Here is a 16886-nt window from a genome sequence, read left to right as displayed (position 1 = left end):
GGGGATTTAGCTCAGTGGTAGAGCACTTGCCTAGCAAGCGCAAGGCCCTGGGTTCGGTCCCCAGCTCCGAAAAAAAGAACCAAAAAAAAAAAAAAAAAAAAGAAGAAGAAGAAGAAGAAGAAGCTCCAGGTATCCAGATTGATGTTATAGAGGATTTACCGATAGATTTGCTCAGGATACTTTAAGTCACACAAAGTAGAACCTACCCTGTGCTGCTTCCAAAGCACTCCAAAGATAAGCAGTGTGCAACCAGGCTTGCTAAGAAATAAGCAAAATCTACTAAGCCGGGACGTAAATGTTTACCAGGATTGGCCAATCATCACAGCCATCCCCAAAGAACATGCTTTTATCAAGAAGCTCAAGGGGGCAGTGCAAGGCCACAGCTCCCACTAAGACATGGTCTGTCATTAGGTTCCTTGGGTTTTAATAATAATAATAATGATAATAATAATAATAATAATAATAATAATAATAACAATTCATTCTGCCAGATGGACCAGATGAATCTGGTAACAACTATTTGACAACAGCGATGTACTTAAATAATCCTAGCTGGGCACTGGTCTAATAGTGCATAACTTTATCCCAGCACTCGGGAGGCAGAGGCAGACAGAGCTCTGATTTCCCGGCCAGCCTGGGCTACAGAGTGAGTTCCAGAACAGCCAAGATCACACAGAAAAACCCTGTCTCAAAAAAACTAAATCGAGGGTTGGGGATTTAGCTCAGTGGTAGAGCGATTGCCTAGCAAACGCAAGGCCCTGGGTTCGATCCCCAGCTCCGAAAAAAAAAGAAAAAGAAAAAAAAAAAAAAACAAAACTAAAACGAAAAGAATAAAGGAAGGAAGGAAGGAAGGACAGTATCTTTGCTGAGTGAATCTCCCGTCTGCCCAAATGGTCAGACTTAAGTTTTCCATCTCTATTTAAATTAGTCAATGTAATCTGGGGGGTCTGGACCTAAAAGAGATTTAAGAGCGACAATGTATGCATAATACACAAACCTACCATGTCTATAGGTAATAAGACCTTCCTCTGTTCGAGACCATCTCTTCCTTGGACATGTGAAAGTATTTTCTTTACTGATCTCTAAGTGTGAGAGTGATTTCTCACTGGGAAGCCATTAAATTTCTATAACACTACTGTGCCAGAGGGTTGGTGGGGTAATCTGGGGATTGAATTTATTTATTTTTAATTATTTTATTTTTTGAGACAGGGCTTCTCTGTGTAACCTTGGCTATCTGGAACTTACTCTGTAGACAAGGCTGGCCTTGAATTTAAAGATCTGCCTGCCTCTGCCTCCTGAGTGCTGGGATTAAAGGTGTGCGCCACCACAACCCAGCCTGGGGACAGAATTTATTACCTGCCAACTGATCGACTGACTCTGACTATAAGTGATCCCCCCCCCCCCCCCAGTTAAGAAATCAAGCCTCCGGGTAAGAGAAATATCCAAAGTAACAGGCTAATTAGGACAATATCTGGATAAGAGTCTAGGTCTCATGTCTGGCGCGAGCTCCCACACAGGAAGCTTAGTGAAACAATGAATTCCCCAAGGACTGTATCAGGCTCGGGACAGCAAAAGCAGCAATTCATTGTATCCAGTCTAGAACAGTGGGTTTATAGAGCTGTGCAGCCAGGAGACAAAGAGTGGTCAGAGAACAAAGAAATCAGTCTAAATCAAGGGAGAAATCTGGGACTGGAAAGACCGCTCAATAGTTAATAGTCCCTACTTATCTTAAAGATACCAGAGTTTGGTTCCCAGCCCTCACACTGGGAGCTCACAACTTAAGAGCTGCCTATAATTCCAGTTAGTTCTAAGAGTGGATGGGGCACAAGGGGCCTGCACTAAAATATTCTTTCCCTATACATAGGTGATTAAAAATCTTTTTAAAACTAAGGGAACAATTTTTCCCTTTAATTTACGGGGTGTGTGTGTGTTACACATGTGGAGTTACAGGACATTGTGAACCACCACTGCGTGGGTGCTGGGAAATCCTTGCCAGCCGTCTGTATAGCTAGACATAGGTATAGGCTAACAGAATTTGGCTTTTGCCATCACTACCCCGCCATTCTCCCTACCCCCGACCCCGCACACCCCTTTTCTCTTTTAGCAGTGGGGTGGCTTTTGCTTTATTTATCGGTAGACAGAATCTCAAATATCCCAGGGATGAGGTTTAAGTTCTGATCATCCCCTCCCAACCCCCGACTCCTCAAGAGTTGTTGTAACTGCTTTTTTGTGCCACCGCGCCTGGTTCATGTAGTGATGGATGGAACCCAGGGCTTCATTCCAAGACCCACTTGCTAGTTTTTCAAAAGGATGCCCGCAGGCAAGAAACTAACGAACGGTGAAATCTTGAAAGCCTCGGTGGTTTGCACTGTGCCTGAGCCTTGAGCTGAGCCCCTAGCCGCAGCACACTAGGCTTGCGCACACACGATGTCAGGCACGCAGGAGGCGGAAGTGACGCCACCCACGTACATCGCGGGAACCACGCCAGGCCGCAGCTGGGTCAGCTCTACGCACTTGCGTCATCGCGTAGACTGGCGGGTCTGCGGGGCGGAGAGGTGATGTGTGCGTCACGAATAGCAGAGAAGGGCGGGTCCAGGAAAGAGGAGTCGGCCTTAGCTCCGCCTCTTAAAGCGACCGCGCCCTCCATGCGGACTCCGGGAAGCACCCCGCAGTGCCGCTCCTTTAAACGTCTTGGTGACACGTGTGTGAGGCTCTGAAGGCCCGGATGGTGCGCATGCTGGCCCGGCCCGGAGCGTACGCTGGTGCTGCGCGGGCCTTCCGCGGGTTCCCGAGAGGCCTAGGAGGTCGAGGTCGGGCGCGGCGGAACGCAGGAACTTTCGAGGGGCTTGGGACGAGGAGGGTGTACGCTCCTGGCCGCGGGTTTTGGGAACTCCAGCGAAGGCTGACAGGTGCGTGGCCGGCGAGGAACGCGGAGAGAACATCGGACGGGAGGGACGGGGTCCCCGGGGACGACAGGGCGTGTGAGGGGCTTAGGGGACACTGGAGAAGGTTGGGGTGCGAGTGACTTAGAGGAACAGGGATGCCAGGGACCCCGAGGAAGGGACAAGTGATGTGAGGGCTGCCTGCGAACCCTAGCGTAGCCAGGGAATTGCATCAGTCTCTCTTCATCCCGGATATCTTCTGGAACGTTGGGGTCGCTGGGATCTGAGAGACCTCGTGGTTGGTTGTTCTCTCAGAGCGGGTGTTCCTTTGAAGGTTCCGGGGGCTGCAGATCTTAGGGTTGATGGAGGTAGAGCTGTAGTCCATCTTATAGTCTAGGGCAGGGTCAGATCCTTAACGCGGATCCACACCGAAATTTAATAGCAGGACAGCATTCTAACCAAAATGCCCATTGCTTATTATGGTGTGAGCGTGCCCGCGTGCGCGAGCCTGCCTACGTCTCTGGCGTGACCCTTGGTGATGGAGATGGTAGAGTAGCATCGAAAACGGAGGGGTATACCCTGGCACATTGCTTAGCTATGAATGCCTGCGGATGCCAAAGAGACATGTAGTTCAACTGTTCTGGTCTCGGAATGCTCTGCGGTAGAATGCCTTGGAGGCCCCAGTTCTGTCTGTCTTGGCTAGCATGTAAGTGACCCTGTGACTCTTACGTGAATGTTTCTTGGAAAACAGTTTAAAGAGGTGTGGGAAGTGCTTTGTTTAAATAATATCTGTCAGAAGAATTTAGATATGTAAATTGGGGGCACAGAGTGTGCTAGTCCTTAAGAGACCAGGTAGAGCATCCTGGCGGGCCTGAGAGTCACACGTGCTGCGTGTGCATGTCAGAGGGCTTGCTGGGAATTACAAGAGCATTTTCCTCACTCCTACATCACATAGCTCTATCTTAAATATAGAATTATAGACGCTTTTCTGCTATAACTTCAAAAATTACCTTGGCTGAGAGAACTCCCCCTCCCCTCCCAAGCATAAGGCCCTCACGGGCAAATGACTTCGGGTTAATGCTCCCTTTTGCTCATCCCTGAACCGTGTTAGGCCAGGACAGAGTTCTCACCTCCCATAGGAAGATATGTGTGATTTTGAAAATGATGTTTGCGTGGTGGGGGTTTTCAGAAGCCAGGCCGCCTCCCATCTGCATTCTGTTGGGGGTGGTGGGAGCGTTGGTTAGATGGGAGTTCTGAGGCATTCTGCAAGGGAACCTGGGAATGGAGAGGAGAACCAAGATTGGTCAGGCAGTTGTCTAAGCCCTGGTGTGGGAATTGTGCTGACTAGGCCACCCTTTGCATCTGTATGCATTTGAATGGATGGAAAAAACGCTCTTAACTTATTGGGACCCAGTTCACCCTTAAGTGACATAGTGGGAATTGAAGAAATTTATAGTTAGAAAATTAGAATTTCATGTATTTAAAAACAAAACAAAACAGAATCAAAACAAAAAACCACCTTCCTGGCTAATGAAGTTAAAAAAAGAAAAGTTTGAGGTTTTTACCTCTTCTTCTTGCCTTGTAACTTTGAACATGCTATTCAGACTGGAGTTGCCATGTGTCTGTGTGTATGTGTGTGTGTGTGTGTGTGTATGTGTGTGTGTGTGTGTGTGTGTGGTGATGTAGAGCAGAGAGCCATGTGTTTACGTCATAACTACAGTGATCTGTTAGCATGGTGTCCTCTGGACTCATTGTGAATTCAGAATAGAGAGGTTTTTTTTTTTTTTTTTTTTTTTGTTGTTTTAGACAAAGTCTCACTACACTTGAATGCTTGATCCTCCTGCCTCAGCTTCTTGAATGTTGGGATCAGAGGCAAGCATCCCTGTGCCTTGACTCCTTTAACCTTAATGATACCACTTTCCTGGTAGAAGGTCACAGTTCACACAAGAAAGCCACTAAAGAGGCAGCCGGGGAAGCCACCCACGGGCGATAGTCTCGCCACTCACCCTCCAGGTGCTGACCTATTTTTGACTCTACACTTGGCAGTGTTGGCGACTGGGCAGGCTGGCAGTGTTGGCTACTGGGCAAGCTGAAGTTCAGGAGAGCGCCTGCCAGGTCAGTTCCGTGCCACCCTTGAGAACCTGGTCCCCTTACCTGCTGCAGAGAGAAGCAGCAGCCAGGCTCAGGCACCCCAGGTAAGCCCAGAGGTTTCCTTGTCTTTATTTCTAACTGTGACTCAGACAGCTAATGGTAGCCAGATGGCTTGAGATGGGGGTACAGGTGTGGCTGTCAGGGGGTGAAGGGGCTTCTCTCTGTTACAGTGTCTGTGCTGGTATCCTGGTGGACTGTGCTTCTGTTAGGGACTGCTGTGCAGCAGGTACCCTGACTGGCTGATCAATCTCTGTAGCCACCTTCCCAGTTATGTCCCTGAAGCTGTAGCTGAAGGGGACGGGACACACAGGCCTACCGCTCCTGGAGCCTAAGTCTCTGCTGCCCACTTAGCTTTTCTTCTAGAGATCTTCACTCAGGTTTAGTGTGTGTGTGTGCATACGTGTGCGTGTGCGCGCGCATGTGTGTGCACATGTGTGTCTGTGTCTGGTCTGTGTGTGCTGTGTGTGTCTTTTGTGTATGTTTGAATGGGACATGGTTATGCTCTGTAGCCCAGACTGGCCTGGGATTTGCAGCAGTCCTCCTGCCTGAGCCGCTGGGAGTAAGGCGGCAGCATTGAGTAGCCCTGCCCACAGCTGAGAGAGGCAATCTGTTGTACGCACTGCCTAGCAGAAACAGAGTGGCCAAGTGCAAGGTCAGCATTCACAGCAGCTACATAAGAAAAATAAGAAGGCAAAGTTGATTTTCACATAGGTAAGATAATTGTCCTTTCCACGTGCCATTGGAGAGGTTGGGATGACTCTTCTTCGCAGCTCTGGACTAGGCCTGTGCTCAGTAGGAATGTGGCCCCTGGCCTCTATAGAAGAGAGACCTGTATAGACCTGTATAGACCATCTGACTTATAAGCTGATTCATTTCTGTGCTCGTACGTGTGTGAGTGTGTGTGTGTGTGTGTGTGTGTGTGTGTGTGTGTGTACACCCTGGCTGACCTGGAACTCTAAGGCAGGCTGGTGTCCCCCTCACTGAGATCCACCTGGAACTGCCTCCCAAGTTTGGGATTAAAGGTGTGTGGACTACTCCTAGCTGAGATTTCTTTCTCTCTCTCTCTCTCTCTTTTTTTTTTTTTTTTCTTTTCTTTTCTTTTCTTTTTTCGGAGCTGGGGACCGAACCCAGGGCCTTGCGCTTGCTAGGCAAGTGCTCTACCACTGAGCTAAATCCCCAACCCCGAGATTTCTTTCTCTTAAGTTTAATTTTTAATTATACACATGCATAGCATGAGTGCAAGTCCCTGTGGATTCCAGAAAAGAGCACTGGGTCCCCTGCAGCTGGCTATGAACGGTTGTCAGTTGTGCTGGGAGCCACACTCTGCAAGGGCAGTGTGTGCCCTGAGCCCCCTCTACCACACCCTCCCCCAATTAAATGTTCACATTTGCCGTGTAACCAGAGTGTGAGAATTAGCCACTGGCTATTTTTTTAAACGGTTGCAGGAAACATTGCCAGCTGCCACACGCAGAGCTGCTTGCTGTGCATTTACGGCCCCTTCGCGTTTTGCATCCTGATGGCTAGAATGTGAGCAAACAGAAGTCGTGTTCACGGGTGTAGCTGTTCACGGGTGTAGCTGTTCACGGGTGTAGCTGTTCACGGGTCTGGGGTCCTTCCCACCCCCACAGGCATGCACCATGCCCATCGTGGATAAGCTGAAGGAGGCTCTAAAGCCTGGCCGCAAGGACTCGGCAGAGGATGGGGACCTGGGCAAGCTGCTGGCGGCCTCCGCCAAGAAGGTCCTCCTGCAGAGGATTGAGTTTGAACCGGCCAGCAAGAGCTTCTCTTACCAGCTGGAGTCCTTGAAGAGCAAATATGTACTGTTGAACCCCAAGGCTGAGGGTGCCGGGCGCCACAGGAGCGGAGATGAGCCACAGGCCAGGAAACCAGGTACTGGGGCTGTGCTGACCAGGTGCATAGGCCTTGCTGGCAGCTGGGGTAGTTTGGGGTTTCCAGGGGTTGGTGGGTACAGTAGTAGATGTCACGATGCAGAGTGAGCAGGGAGGAGGGCTGTGGACTCGGGCATTCCTTGTACCTGACCCCATCTTTAACGAGGTCAGAAAGTAGGTCCCAGGGCCCGGGGAATGGCTTAGGTGAGAAAGAATTAGCTTTGTGAGCCTGGTCACCCAGAGTCTACACCTGACCCATATCAGTGGCCAGATCGGTGCTGCAGCAACCTCAGTACGCCTACAGCAAGATGGGAGAGGAACCGAGGATTCCCAGGATGCTCCTGGATAGTAGCCTGCAGACACTGCCTCAGGGTAGTGGGAACTGGCTCTTGGAAGTTGTCCTCTAACCCCAGCACACATGGGTCTTCCACTCATGTTACACTCACATAAGTTTAGGGTTGAAAAGAAAGTGGGAGCTAAAAACACAGCGAGTGAGGTGGGTCCTGTGGCGTACGGTGTGGTGCAGTGCAATGGGTGCTGCTGGGTCTCATCCACGGGGGTCTGGAGCTCTGCACTGAGCACTCACAGGCCCTGGGATGGCCTGCTCTCCTCGTGCTCCCTCAGCTCTTTTTCTTCCAGGCACCGAGCGCATGTCTGGAAGTGGAGGCGATGGAGTCCCTGCCCCACAGAAAGTGCTCTTCCCTGTGGAGCGACTGTCCTTGAGGTGGGAACGCGTATTCCGAGTTGGTGCTGGGCTGCACAACCTGGGTAACACCTGCTTCCTGAACTCCACCATTCAGTGCTTGACTTACACGCCACCTCTGGCCAACTACTTGCTCTCCAAGGAGCACGCACGGAGCTGTGAGTGGGGCTTACTGTGGGGAGGGGGGTAGTGGGGGGATGAGTCAGCATGAGGGGCTGTCTTTCTGTCTGAATGACACTTAAAGTGGAGTTAATGGAATGTGGTCGTTGACAGAGCCCCAGGGGATCTCACCTGCTATAGGATGGGCCGGGCTGTTCATGGGTCTCACTCAGGGGTCATGTTCTCTAGAGAGGGTTTTCAAAAGATAGCCCCACGCCGTCTGTTCAACTGTCTGATGTGTGCACTGAGCCAGGATGTGAAAACAGGCCCCAAAGCAGAACTTAGAGTGGGTGAGGTAGCTGGAGCCTGGGGTAGCAGTTTACAGCATTTGCTCCTGCTGAGGACCCAGGTTGGATTCTTAGGGTTTACATGGTGGCTCACATGATCTGTTCTTGGGGATCTGACACCCTCTTCTGTCCTCTCTGAGTGCTGGACATGCATATGATGCATATAGATACATGAAGACAAAATACTCATCTTTTTTAAAAATGGGGATGAGAGATGGCTTTGTGCATAAGAGCAGATTCTGTCCTTCCGGAGGACCCGAGTTCAGTTCCCAGTACCCACACCAGGAGGCTCACAACCACCTACAACTCCAGCTTCAGAGTCCGGCATCCCTTCCTGGCCTCTCTGGGCATCTGTATTCACGGCACATGCCCACCCACAGACATAAACCTACACACAACACACATACACATGATTAAAATGAAGGGCTGTCGAGATGCCTCAGTGGCTAAGCACTGGCCGCTCTTCCAGAGGACCAGGGTTCCATTCCCAGCACCCACAGCTCATAACCGTCTGTACCTCTGGTTCACTGCATGAGACCCTCTTTAGATTCTGCCCATACTTAGTCACAGACGTGCATGCAGGCAAAAGACCTATGCCCATAAAATAAATAAAAATAGTTATAAATGGTTAAATTGAGTAAAATAATATCAAAAGCTCAATAAATTAGAAAGTTTGAATGTTTGCTAATAATGGATATAACCAGAGAGATAACTGGGAGATAGCACAGTCAGGGTTGTGCTTACAACACATCACTAGGGAGACCCACATCCTGGGGCTCAGGCCGTAAGAGACCCTGTGTCAAATACAAGTTGGATAACAGGAACAGTGGCTGAAGCTGACGTCTGTCCTTCATGTGCATGTGTACTACTCCACAAGAAAGTCCGGCCTGGTCATAAAACCTTTTGGATGGGGGCAACAGCGCACCAACACTGGGATGATCTGTCTGTCAGGAGACGGTCATGAGACTGAACCAGAGCCAGCCCGTGTTCCTCCTCCAGCAGCCCTGTAGTGAGCAGAGATTAACTAACTCGTGTTTTACCTTCAGCAGCCCATGAGTGAGCAGAGAAAGGACACTCGCTAGCTTAGACTGTGGGGTTTTTTTCAACCTGAGGGACAATGATATATATGGTTTGTATATGGTTAGGCCAGGGAGTGTCACTGTTGGGAAGTATGGCCTTTTCGGAGTAGGTGTGTCTCTGTGGGCATGAGCTTAAGACCCTCCCTATCCTCCTGGAAGTCAGTCTTCTCCTAGCAGCCTTCAGATGGAGATGTAGAACTCTCAGCTCCTCCTGCGCCATGCCTGCCTAGATGCTGCCATGCTCCCACCTTGATAATACTGGACTGAATCTCTGAACCTGTGAACCAGCCCCAAATATATGTTGTCCTTGATAAGACTGACCTTGGTCGTGGTATCTTCACTGACACCCTAAGGCCGACAACATGAGAGAGAGAGAAACCTGTAAATCTGTATCCCACCTTACTGGTGAGCTGGTCTGAGCTGCTCTGAACTCATTAGCAAGCATCTTATCTTGGGCAGCTGTAAAAATCATTTGGAAAAACTCAGGTTCATCCAGAGCGTGCAGGCCTTCTATGGCACAGCCTCCCACAGTTGCTATGGGCTCAGCAGCTGAGAGGGCCTCCCGCCTGCCTGTGTCCTAGTTCTGCTGCTAAACAGCTGTGTTTTTAGAATGTTCTGTGACTTTCTTCTGCCTCCTGTCCCTGCTGTGCAGAATAATACTGCCTTCCATACGGAATCATAAGGATGAAATGAATTCTCTGAAGGGCTCCGTGTTGTATCACTTGGCACAGGGCATGCTGTCAAACGTTGCCTGTTTTCCTGTCTGGATGGTCAGGTAGTTACCGTATTAGTGGTGTGAAAGAGCAGCAGTGACATTACACTCTTGCATTGGTGAGGGGGCTCGTCCTTCTGATAGTGCACAGGAGGACGGACAAACATTCTAGACCGTGACCTTGTAAGTATGTGCTGTGAGGTATACAGCAGCATGGGTGACTGCCTCACCACATCTGTAAGACTGTGCTGGGAAAGAAGACAACATTCATTCTTGTGGCTTAAAAACAGCATCGTAGGGCTGGAGAGATGGCTCAGGGGTTAAGAGCACTGACTGCTCTTCCAGAGGTCCTGAGTTCAATTCCCAGCAACCACATGGTGGCTCACAACCATCTATGAATGAAATAAATAAAAAAACAAAACAAAACAAAAAAAGCAGCATTGTAGCCAGCCACACCACGCACGCCTTTAGTCCAACTGTCCAGAGGCAGAGGCAGAGGCAGATCTGTGAGTTCAAGGACATTCTGGTCAACACAGTGATTCCAGGCCAGCCAGGAGTCATAGTCAAATTCTGTCAAAAAAAAAAAAAAAAAAAAAAAAACCTCCAAAACACCAAAAGTGAAAGCAAGCAAGCAGTCAGTGCTCCTGTGTGGATCACTAAACCGACATACGTGTACATAAGCTTTCTTTGTCTAGCAAAAAACAGCAGCCGAAAGAGCCCATCCCCAGCTGGACTAAATTAGTGTCATGAGGGCGGTTCAGTGGTTAGGGCATGGCATGTTCTAGCAGAAAGGACCTGGGAATTTCTAGCATCTGTGGTGGCAATAGCCATCCATAGCTCCAGGTCCAGGGATCTGATAGCCTCCTCTGACATTCCAGGGAAGCAAGCATTCCCTGGAATGCTTGCACAGACACACATGTAGGCCAAATACCCATTACACATAAAATAAAAGTAAGTAAATCTTTAAAAAAGTCAAACAGTGCACATGTATAGGTCAGCTTCTGAATAAATTTCACTAACACATTGTCCAGAGGGCCAGAAAGTCTCAGAGAAAACTTGAGAGGGGTGTGTGCGCGCGCGTGCAGGTACGCACATGCACGCACATGCATAAGAAGAACAGAGGTGTACACTGAATGTCCTTCACTTTCTACCTTGTGTTCTGAGGCTCAACGATCCGGGATCTCACTGGGTCTTGGTTCGCAAGCTCTCAGGGTCAGCCCGCCTGTCTCAGTGCCCACCCGCAGTGCTGCACTCATAGGCATGGGACGATATAACCAGCCGAGTGTCGGGGATTTCACAGCAAGCACTCTTAGCCACTGAGCATCACCCTAGCCCACAGACAGTGACAGTCACAGGGCGGGAAGGGGGTGGTGTAACTGTTAGGAGTTGGGAGACAGGAGCCTGGGTGTATGATGAGTTGAGGACCAGTCTGTTCCTTAGAAGAGTGAGTGTAGCTAGGGTGGCGTCCCTGTCCAGCCAATGCACAGGCCTAGGCTTCAGTCCCTAGTGCTGCTGACAGCAGTCATAACTCAGAGGGCAGGAGGTGCTCTGAGTACTGTCACGCTGTCAGCTTGCCCTCGGGGCAGTAAGATCCTCCTACCCACACTCATGAGTGGCTCCGCTCTGTCTGTCAGTTCTTTCCCTGTAGAGTCCACTTCCATTTTTTATTGCTCCATGGAATCTTTTGGGGGAGGGGGAAGGATTCTCTGTGTAACCCTGGCTATCAGAACTCTAATCAGTAACTAATCAGTAGACCAGGCTGGCTTTGAACTCAGGTCTGCCTACCTCTGCCTCCCAAGAGCTGGGGTTCCCACACCCAGCCACCACAGCAGTCTTTTTGAGCCATTCATCAACTTTGTAGACTGATTTAATTAAATGATGTCAGCTGAGGCATGGTGTTGACAGGTGTGCAGTGACAACTAAGGTCTGTGTCTCCTGCATGTCCTGCAAGCGTCCCCTGCCCATTGGGAGCAGCTAGGGTTGCTGTGGAGTGTTAAAACACTGGCCTCAGCTATGGAGAGCAGAAATCGCTGGGTTAGGTTGGGTGCTGTGTGACAGCATCGGCTCAAAACTTCACATACAGAGACTGTCTTCTTGCAGGATCAAAGCCACCTGGCAGCTAACCTGTGCAGGTTTCAGAGTTGTGTTTTTACTGACTTGGTCCTCACAGAGTTAACATATTTCCTTGGTCCAGGAATTTATCTTCTGCGTGCATCCCTTAGTGCACAAGGAGACGTGGTCACTCAATGGTGGTAGAGTGAGAGGTTGGAGTGTGTTAGGGTGGTTACCATAAGCAGTGTTCCAGTGCAGGGCTAGAGAAAGAGCCATGTGGGCAGTGTGGACATTCGGAAACGTGTGTGATGCAGCCAGCCTGCCTGGGTGCATACAGATTGGATCAGTCATGCCTAATTCACGGTCCCGAGTGAAGGATTGTGGGGAGTACAAGTATGATATCAGTATGTCACTCAGCAGCTGCCTAAAGCCAGCCTTGTAGAGCAGGACGGGGTTGTAGTCTTTTTACATCTCTGTGTTTAAAAGAGCCCCAGGGTTAACGGCAGGGATGTCCCCGTTCTAGTATAATGTCTGTTGAGAACCAGTCTGTGTGGTCTGTGTGTGACAACCAGGTACCTGGCTCCTGGTGCCCTGTAGCCTGGCCCTCTTAGCTCTGTCTAGAAGCCAGGTTGAAGGGAAGGGCTCTAGAAAATCTTTCCTGCACTGGGGGTGAGGGGTGTCACTGTGAATTCTCTGCAGATTACTTGCCCTGAAGTTGCTTCTTACCTACTGTAGGTCACCAAGGAAGCTTCTGCATGCTGTGCGTCATGCAGAACCACATGGTCCAGGCCTTTGCCAACAGTGGCAATGCCATCAAGCCTGTCTCCTTCATCAGAGACCTGAAAAGTAAGAATGGAGTTTTGGTTGAGTATCTGCCAAGGGCTAGCTCTGTGATTGGAGGAAAGAGGAGAAAAAGCCATGAATGAAGGCTCAGGAATCCTCATGTGCGGAAGGTCCCCTACAGCAGTGCAGACCCAAGGCATGGTAGTCAGTGTAGACACATGGGCTCAGCGTTACTGAAGGGAGGCTCTCTGCTGGGCACCACGTGGAAGAATAGCTAGGTTTTAGCCAGGTGGAAGCTGTGTTTGAAGATGGGCAGGTGAACATGAGAGCTGGGCGGGGGTGGAGGAGTGTGGTGAAGGGCATCAGAGCAGCCAGCTGCTATGCATTGTGGGTATACCCAGCTTTCCAGTCAGTCGGCAGAAAAGTTGAGCCCACTGTGGATCCGGTGTAAGCTATAACACTGTGGCATGATGTGTTGGCTCTTGAAGAAGTGGCTTCTCACAGTCACCCCTCCCGCATCCCTTTCTTCTGCAGAGATTGCCCGGCACTTCCGATTTGGGAACCAAGAGGATGCACATGAATTCCTGCGGTACACCATCGACGCCATGCAGAAGGCCTGCTTGAATGGCTATGCTAAGTACGTGCCTCAGCTCCCCACATGTCCTTGGCTGAGGACACCTTCTTTATGTTCTTGTCCACACAGGGGTCTCCTCTAGGCTGTTCTCTGAGAAGTACTTGGAGGATGTCATGAGCAGCTGGGAGCTAGCTATGCCCTTCCACTGCTGTAGTCTCCTCGTGGGCACTTGAGTGCCATGACTAGTTCTGAGAGTGAGTGGGCCAGGGTCAGTCAAGCGGCGTGCTCAGCATAGGAGGAACTGTGTCCTGGCCAAGCACGAAAGAGGCTTGTCAGCGTGGCTTAGCGCTGCCCAGGTGTCCTGTTAGCGGTAAGGGAAGAGGGAGGGTAGGATGGCCCTCCTGCATCCAAGGCTCAGCTGACCTGTACCTTCATGTGAGTCTTAGTTAGGGTTTCACTGCTGTGAACAGACACAATGACCAAGGTGAGTCTTATAAAGAACAACATTTAATTTGGGCTGGTTTGCAGATTCAGAGGTTCAGACCATTAACGTCAAGGAGGGAGCATGGCAGCATCCAGGCAGACATGGTGCAGGAGGAGCTGAGGGTTCTACATCTTGATTCAGAAAAGGCCAGGAGCAGACTATCTCCGGGCAGCTAGGAGGAGGGTCTCAAAGCCCACCCCACAGTGACACACATCCTCCAGCAAGGCTATACCTCCTAATAGTGCCACTCCCTAGGCCAAGCATATTTGAGTCACCACAGTGTGATAGCCAGTCAGGCAGTATTGCTGAACCTGCATGCCCAGTGGAAGGCATGGAAAGAAAGGGTCAGTACCACTAGTCACAGGCCGGACCTGTCTCCCCAGGCAAGGCTTGGGTCCTTGGATGCTTGCTTCTGGATGGAGATGCCGGGGTGTTGGTGGGGTGATCAGGGTAGTTGCCTTAGATGTTGTAGGGGTGGGGCCCAGGTAGGTAGAGGTTCTGTAAGGAGCTCAGGAACACTGCTGAGGGGCTTAGGTGGGAGAAGGATAACCCATCGTCGGCTGATATGGTAGTGACTGGAGGTGGGGATGCTGGCTGTAAGTAGGGATCCTGTGCTGAGCCGTCCTCTTCATGGCTGTGGCTTCCTTTTAGGTTGGATCGGCAGACACAGGCTACTACCCTGGTGCATCAGATCTTTGGAGGCTATCTCAGGTCCCGAGGTAAGCAGGAGGTGTGCTGTCCACTGAAGCAGATCTGCACACATTCCCAGACCATGAGAACTTGACCATGTGATGGTGGCTGATGCTCCCAGCCTTGCCTTTCTGCATGGCTGCCTTGTCCACTGTAGACATCTCTCAGGGGCTGGAGAAGCATGGTGTGTGATGAGGGAATGCATCCTCAGAGCCGCGTGGTCCTTTGGGTGAGGCCTACATTCTATTGTGAGGGCTTGCCTACTGGCCGGTGGCAGTGGCCAGTCGGGCAAACCAGGCCTGATGACAGAACCTGGCCAGCATCACCTGCCTGTCATCAGGCCTGGTGGTTCAGTCACCGTTTGGGAGAACGGAGCTGAGTGCTGTAGACTGTGGTTCTAGAGTCTGGTTCTAGGTTCCGGGTCTCAGCTGTCCCGTGCCTCTGTTCTGTTGCAGTGAAGTGTTCCGTGTGCAGAAGCGTCTCAGACACATACGACCCCTACTTGGACATAGCGCTGGAGATTCGGGTACGCTTGGGCCTTGATCCGTGTTCTGCGGGTGTGGGAGGGCAGCCCTAGGGCTCAGCAGTGAGAAAGGTGAGAGTCAGAGCAGACATGGAAGGGCTGCTTGGCTCTCCTGCAGTCTCTGAGTGCTGCAGCTGCAGTGTGCTTACTTCTGCTGCACAAGGCAGAGAAGCCAACATTTGCATCCGTCTGCTATTCTCCTATGCAAATTCTTTTCTGTTTAAAAGAGTGAAGCTGAGTTTCTAGTTCTGAGGCACAGGAAGTGACAGTGCCTCACTGGGGCTTGGGGACAGCGTTTGGAACAGGCACGGATCAGCCTCCTTTGCTGTCACCCAGCCTTACCTTTGCTGGGACCTTGAGTTTCTGAGCCAGCCCAGCTGCAGTCACAGTGAGAGTGCCTGGCTCACGTGAAGGACTCACATGGCTGTCATCTGTCACCTCTGGAGAAGGGCACTGTCTGCTCTCTGCTCCCTGCTCCTCCGCTAGGTGCGGAGTGTTAGCAGGCCAGTTTTTAAGCAAGTCAGGTTTTATCAGTTGCTGCCTCAGCCTAAAAAGACTTAAATCTGGTACTTCTTGAGTCAGGGTTTTACTTCTGCTGCTCACTCTGCTCCATTTTTGTCTTTCTCAGCAAGCTGCAAATATTGTGCGTGCTCTGGAACTTTTTGTGAAATCAGATGTCCTGAGTGGAGAGAACGCCTATATGTGTGCTAAGTAAGTGTCCTTTGCAAGGAAGTGACCACCCTGAGTATATGCATGTTAAGTAAGTGTCCTTTGCAAGGACGTGATGTCCAGAGCACCATTCCTGAGTGGCAGGATGGGGCTGGGTTAGGTCCATGGCTGCTGCTCCCTCAGCTCGTGTCCTTGACATAGGTTCTGCCTGAGGAGCAGAGTGTTGCTTTCCTTGTTGTCTACAGTGAAAACTTAAGTCAGAGAGACACAAAGGGTCTGAGGCATAGACCCGCAGGCGCTTCTGACCCATGTGACCCGAGTCATCTTTCCGATGTGCACCGTTGTCCTTGTGAGGCTCGCCCTGGGCTTGTGCTGGCGTGGAGCTCACTTTAAAGCTGCAGCACTAAGCGCACGTCCTCTGCTTTCCAGGCAGGCCCGTGCGGGCTGGCTGCCCGGCTGTCACTTCGTTTGTTTGTTTGTTTGTATGTTGGTTTTGAGGCAGGGTCTCACTGCTTAGCCCTGGCTGGGATTAAAGGCAAGCCCCACTGCATAGGGCTTTTGTTTCTTACGAAACAGAGTCTCACCAGGTAGCCATGGCTGTCCTGGAACTCACTCTGTGGACCTGGCAGGCCTCAATTCAGAGATCCTCCTGCCTCTGCCTCCCGAGTGCTGGGAATAAAGGCGTTCACCACCAACACTACATTGGACCTTTGCCTCAGTTTCTTGCGCATTTCTCCCCTCTCAGGCTCTGTGTGGCCATGTGGGCACTGTATTCTTCCTTTGCGCCTGCCACGTGGGCTCCCCCCCAAGTGAGTCATTTGCTTTGGGACTTATGTCCCTAGTCTTCGCTGCCTTCAGGAGTTTTCTTTAGCTTAGCCTGTGTAGATTTTGGTTCACGTGCACTGGTGCTGGCCTCCTGTTACTAAGGCAGCAGGACACCACCCTGCAGAGCCCAGCAGCAGCTTCCGGTTCTCTCCTGTAGGTGTAAGAAGAAGGTTCCAGCTAGCAAGCGCTTCAGCATCCATAGAACATCCAATGTCCTGACTCTGTCCCTCAAGCGCTTTGCCAACTTCAGTGGGGGGAAGATCACCAAGGTGAGTGCACTCCCCCGTCCAGACACCCCAGCTGTCCATTGTCACACAGGCAGGCCTTGGGAATCTGCATTTTTTTTCTTTCTTTTAAAAAAGTTTCTATTTTGTGTGTCTGAGTGCTTTGCATGCTTGTCTGTGTCAACTGTAAAGCTGGTGCC

General features: G+C 50.7%; 1 protein-coding gene across 4 annotated transcripts in view; it reads left to right on the top strand.

Annotated features, from left to right (window-relative positions):
* Window positions 1–2619: 2619 nt before the first annotated feature.
* Usp36 (ubiquitin specific peptidase 36) overlaps window positions 2620–16886 on the top strand; it is a 31523-nt gene continuing 17256 nt past the window's right edge. For 2 of the 4 annotated variants that reach the window (XM_039086201.1, XM_063269242.1), the window contains exons 1-10: window positions 2625–2909; window positions 4929–5077; window positions 6662–6923; window positions 7562–7783; window positions 12650–12760; window positions 13232–13334; window positions 14407–14474; window positions 14901–14971; window positions 15597–15679; window positions 16620–16731. In XM_039086201.1, the coding sequence (XP_038942129.1) occupies window positions 6671–6923; window positions 7562–7783; window positions 12650–12760; window positions 13232–13334; window positions 14407–14474; window positions 14901–14971; window positions 15597–15679; window positions 16620–16731 (1023 nt within the window). In that variant the 5' untranslated portion in view covers window positions 2625–2909; window positions 4929–5077; window positions 6662–6670. Of the gene's footprint in view, window positions 2910–4895; window positions 5078–6661; window positions 6924–7561; window positions 7784–12649; window positions 12761–13231; window positions 13335–14406; window positions 14475–14900; window positions 14972–15596; window positions 15680–16619; window positions 16732–16886 lie in introns of all 4 variants that reach the window. The other 2 variants (NM_001107069.1, XM_039086203.1) reach the window with 2 other exon arrangements.

Source organism: Rattus norvegicus, chromosome 10 (genome assembly GCF_036323735.1).
Source record: "Rattus norvegicus strain BN/NHsdMcwi chromosome 10, GRCr8, whole genome shotgun sequence".
Taxonomy (NCBI): domain Eukaryota; kingdom Metazoa; phylum Chordata; class Mammalia; order Rodentia; family Muridae; genus Rattus; species Rattus norvegicus.
This window is presented reverse-complemented; position numbering and strand designations above follow the sequence as displayed.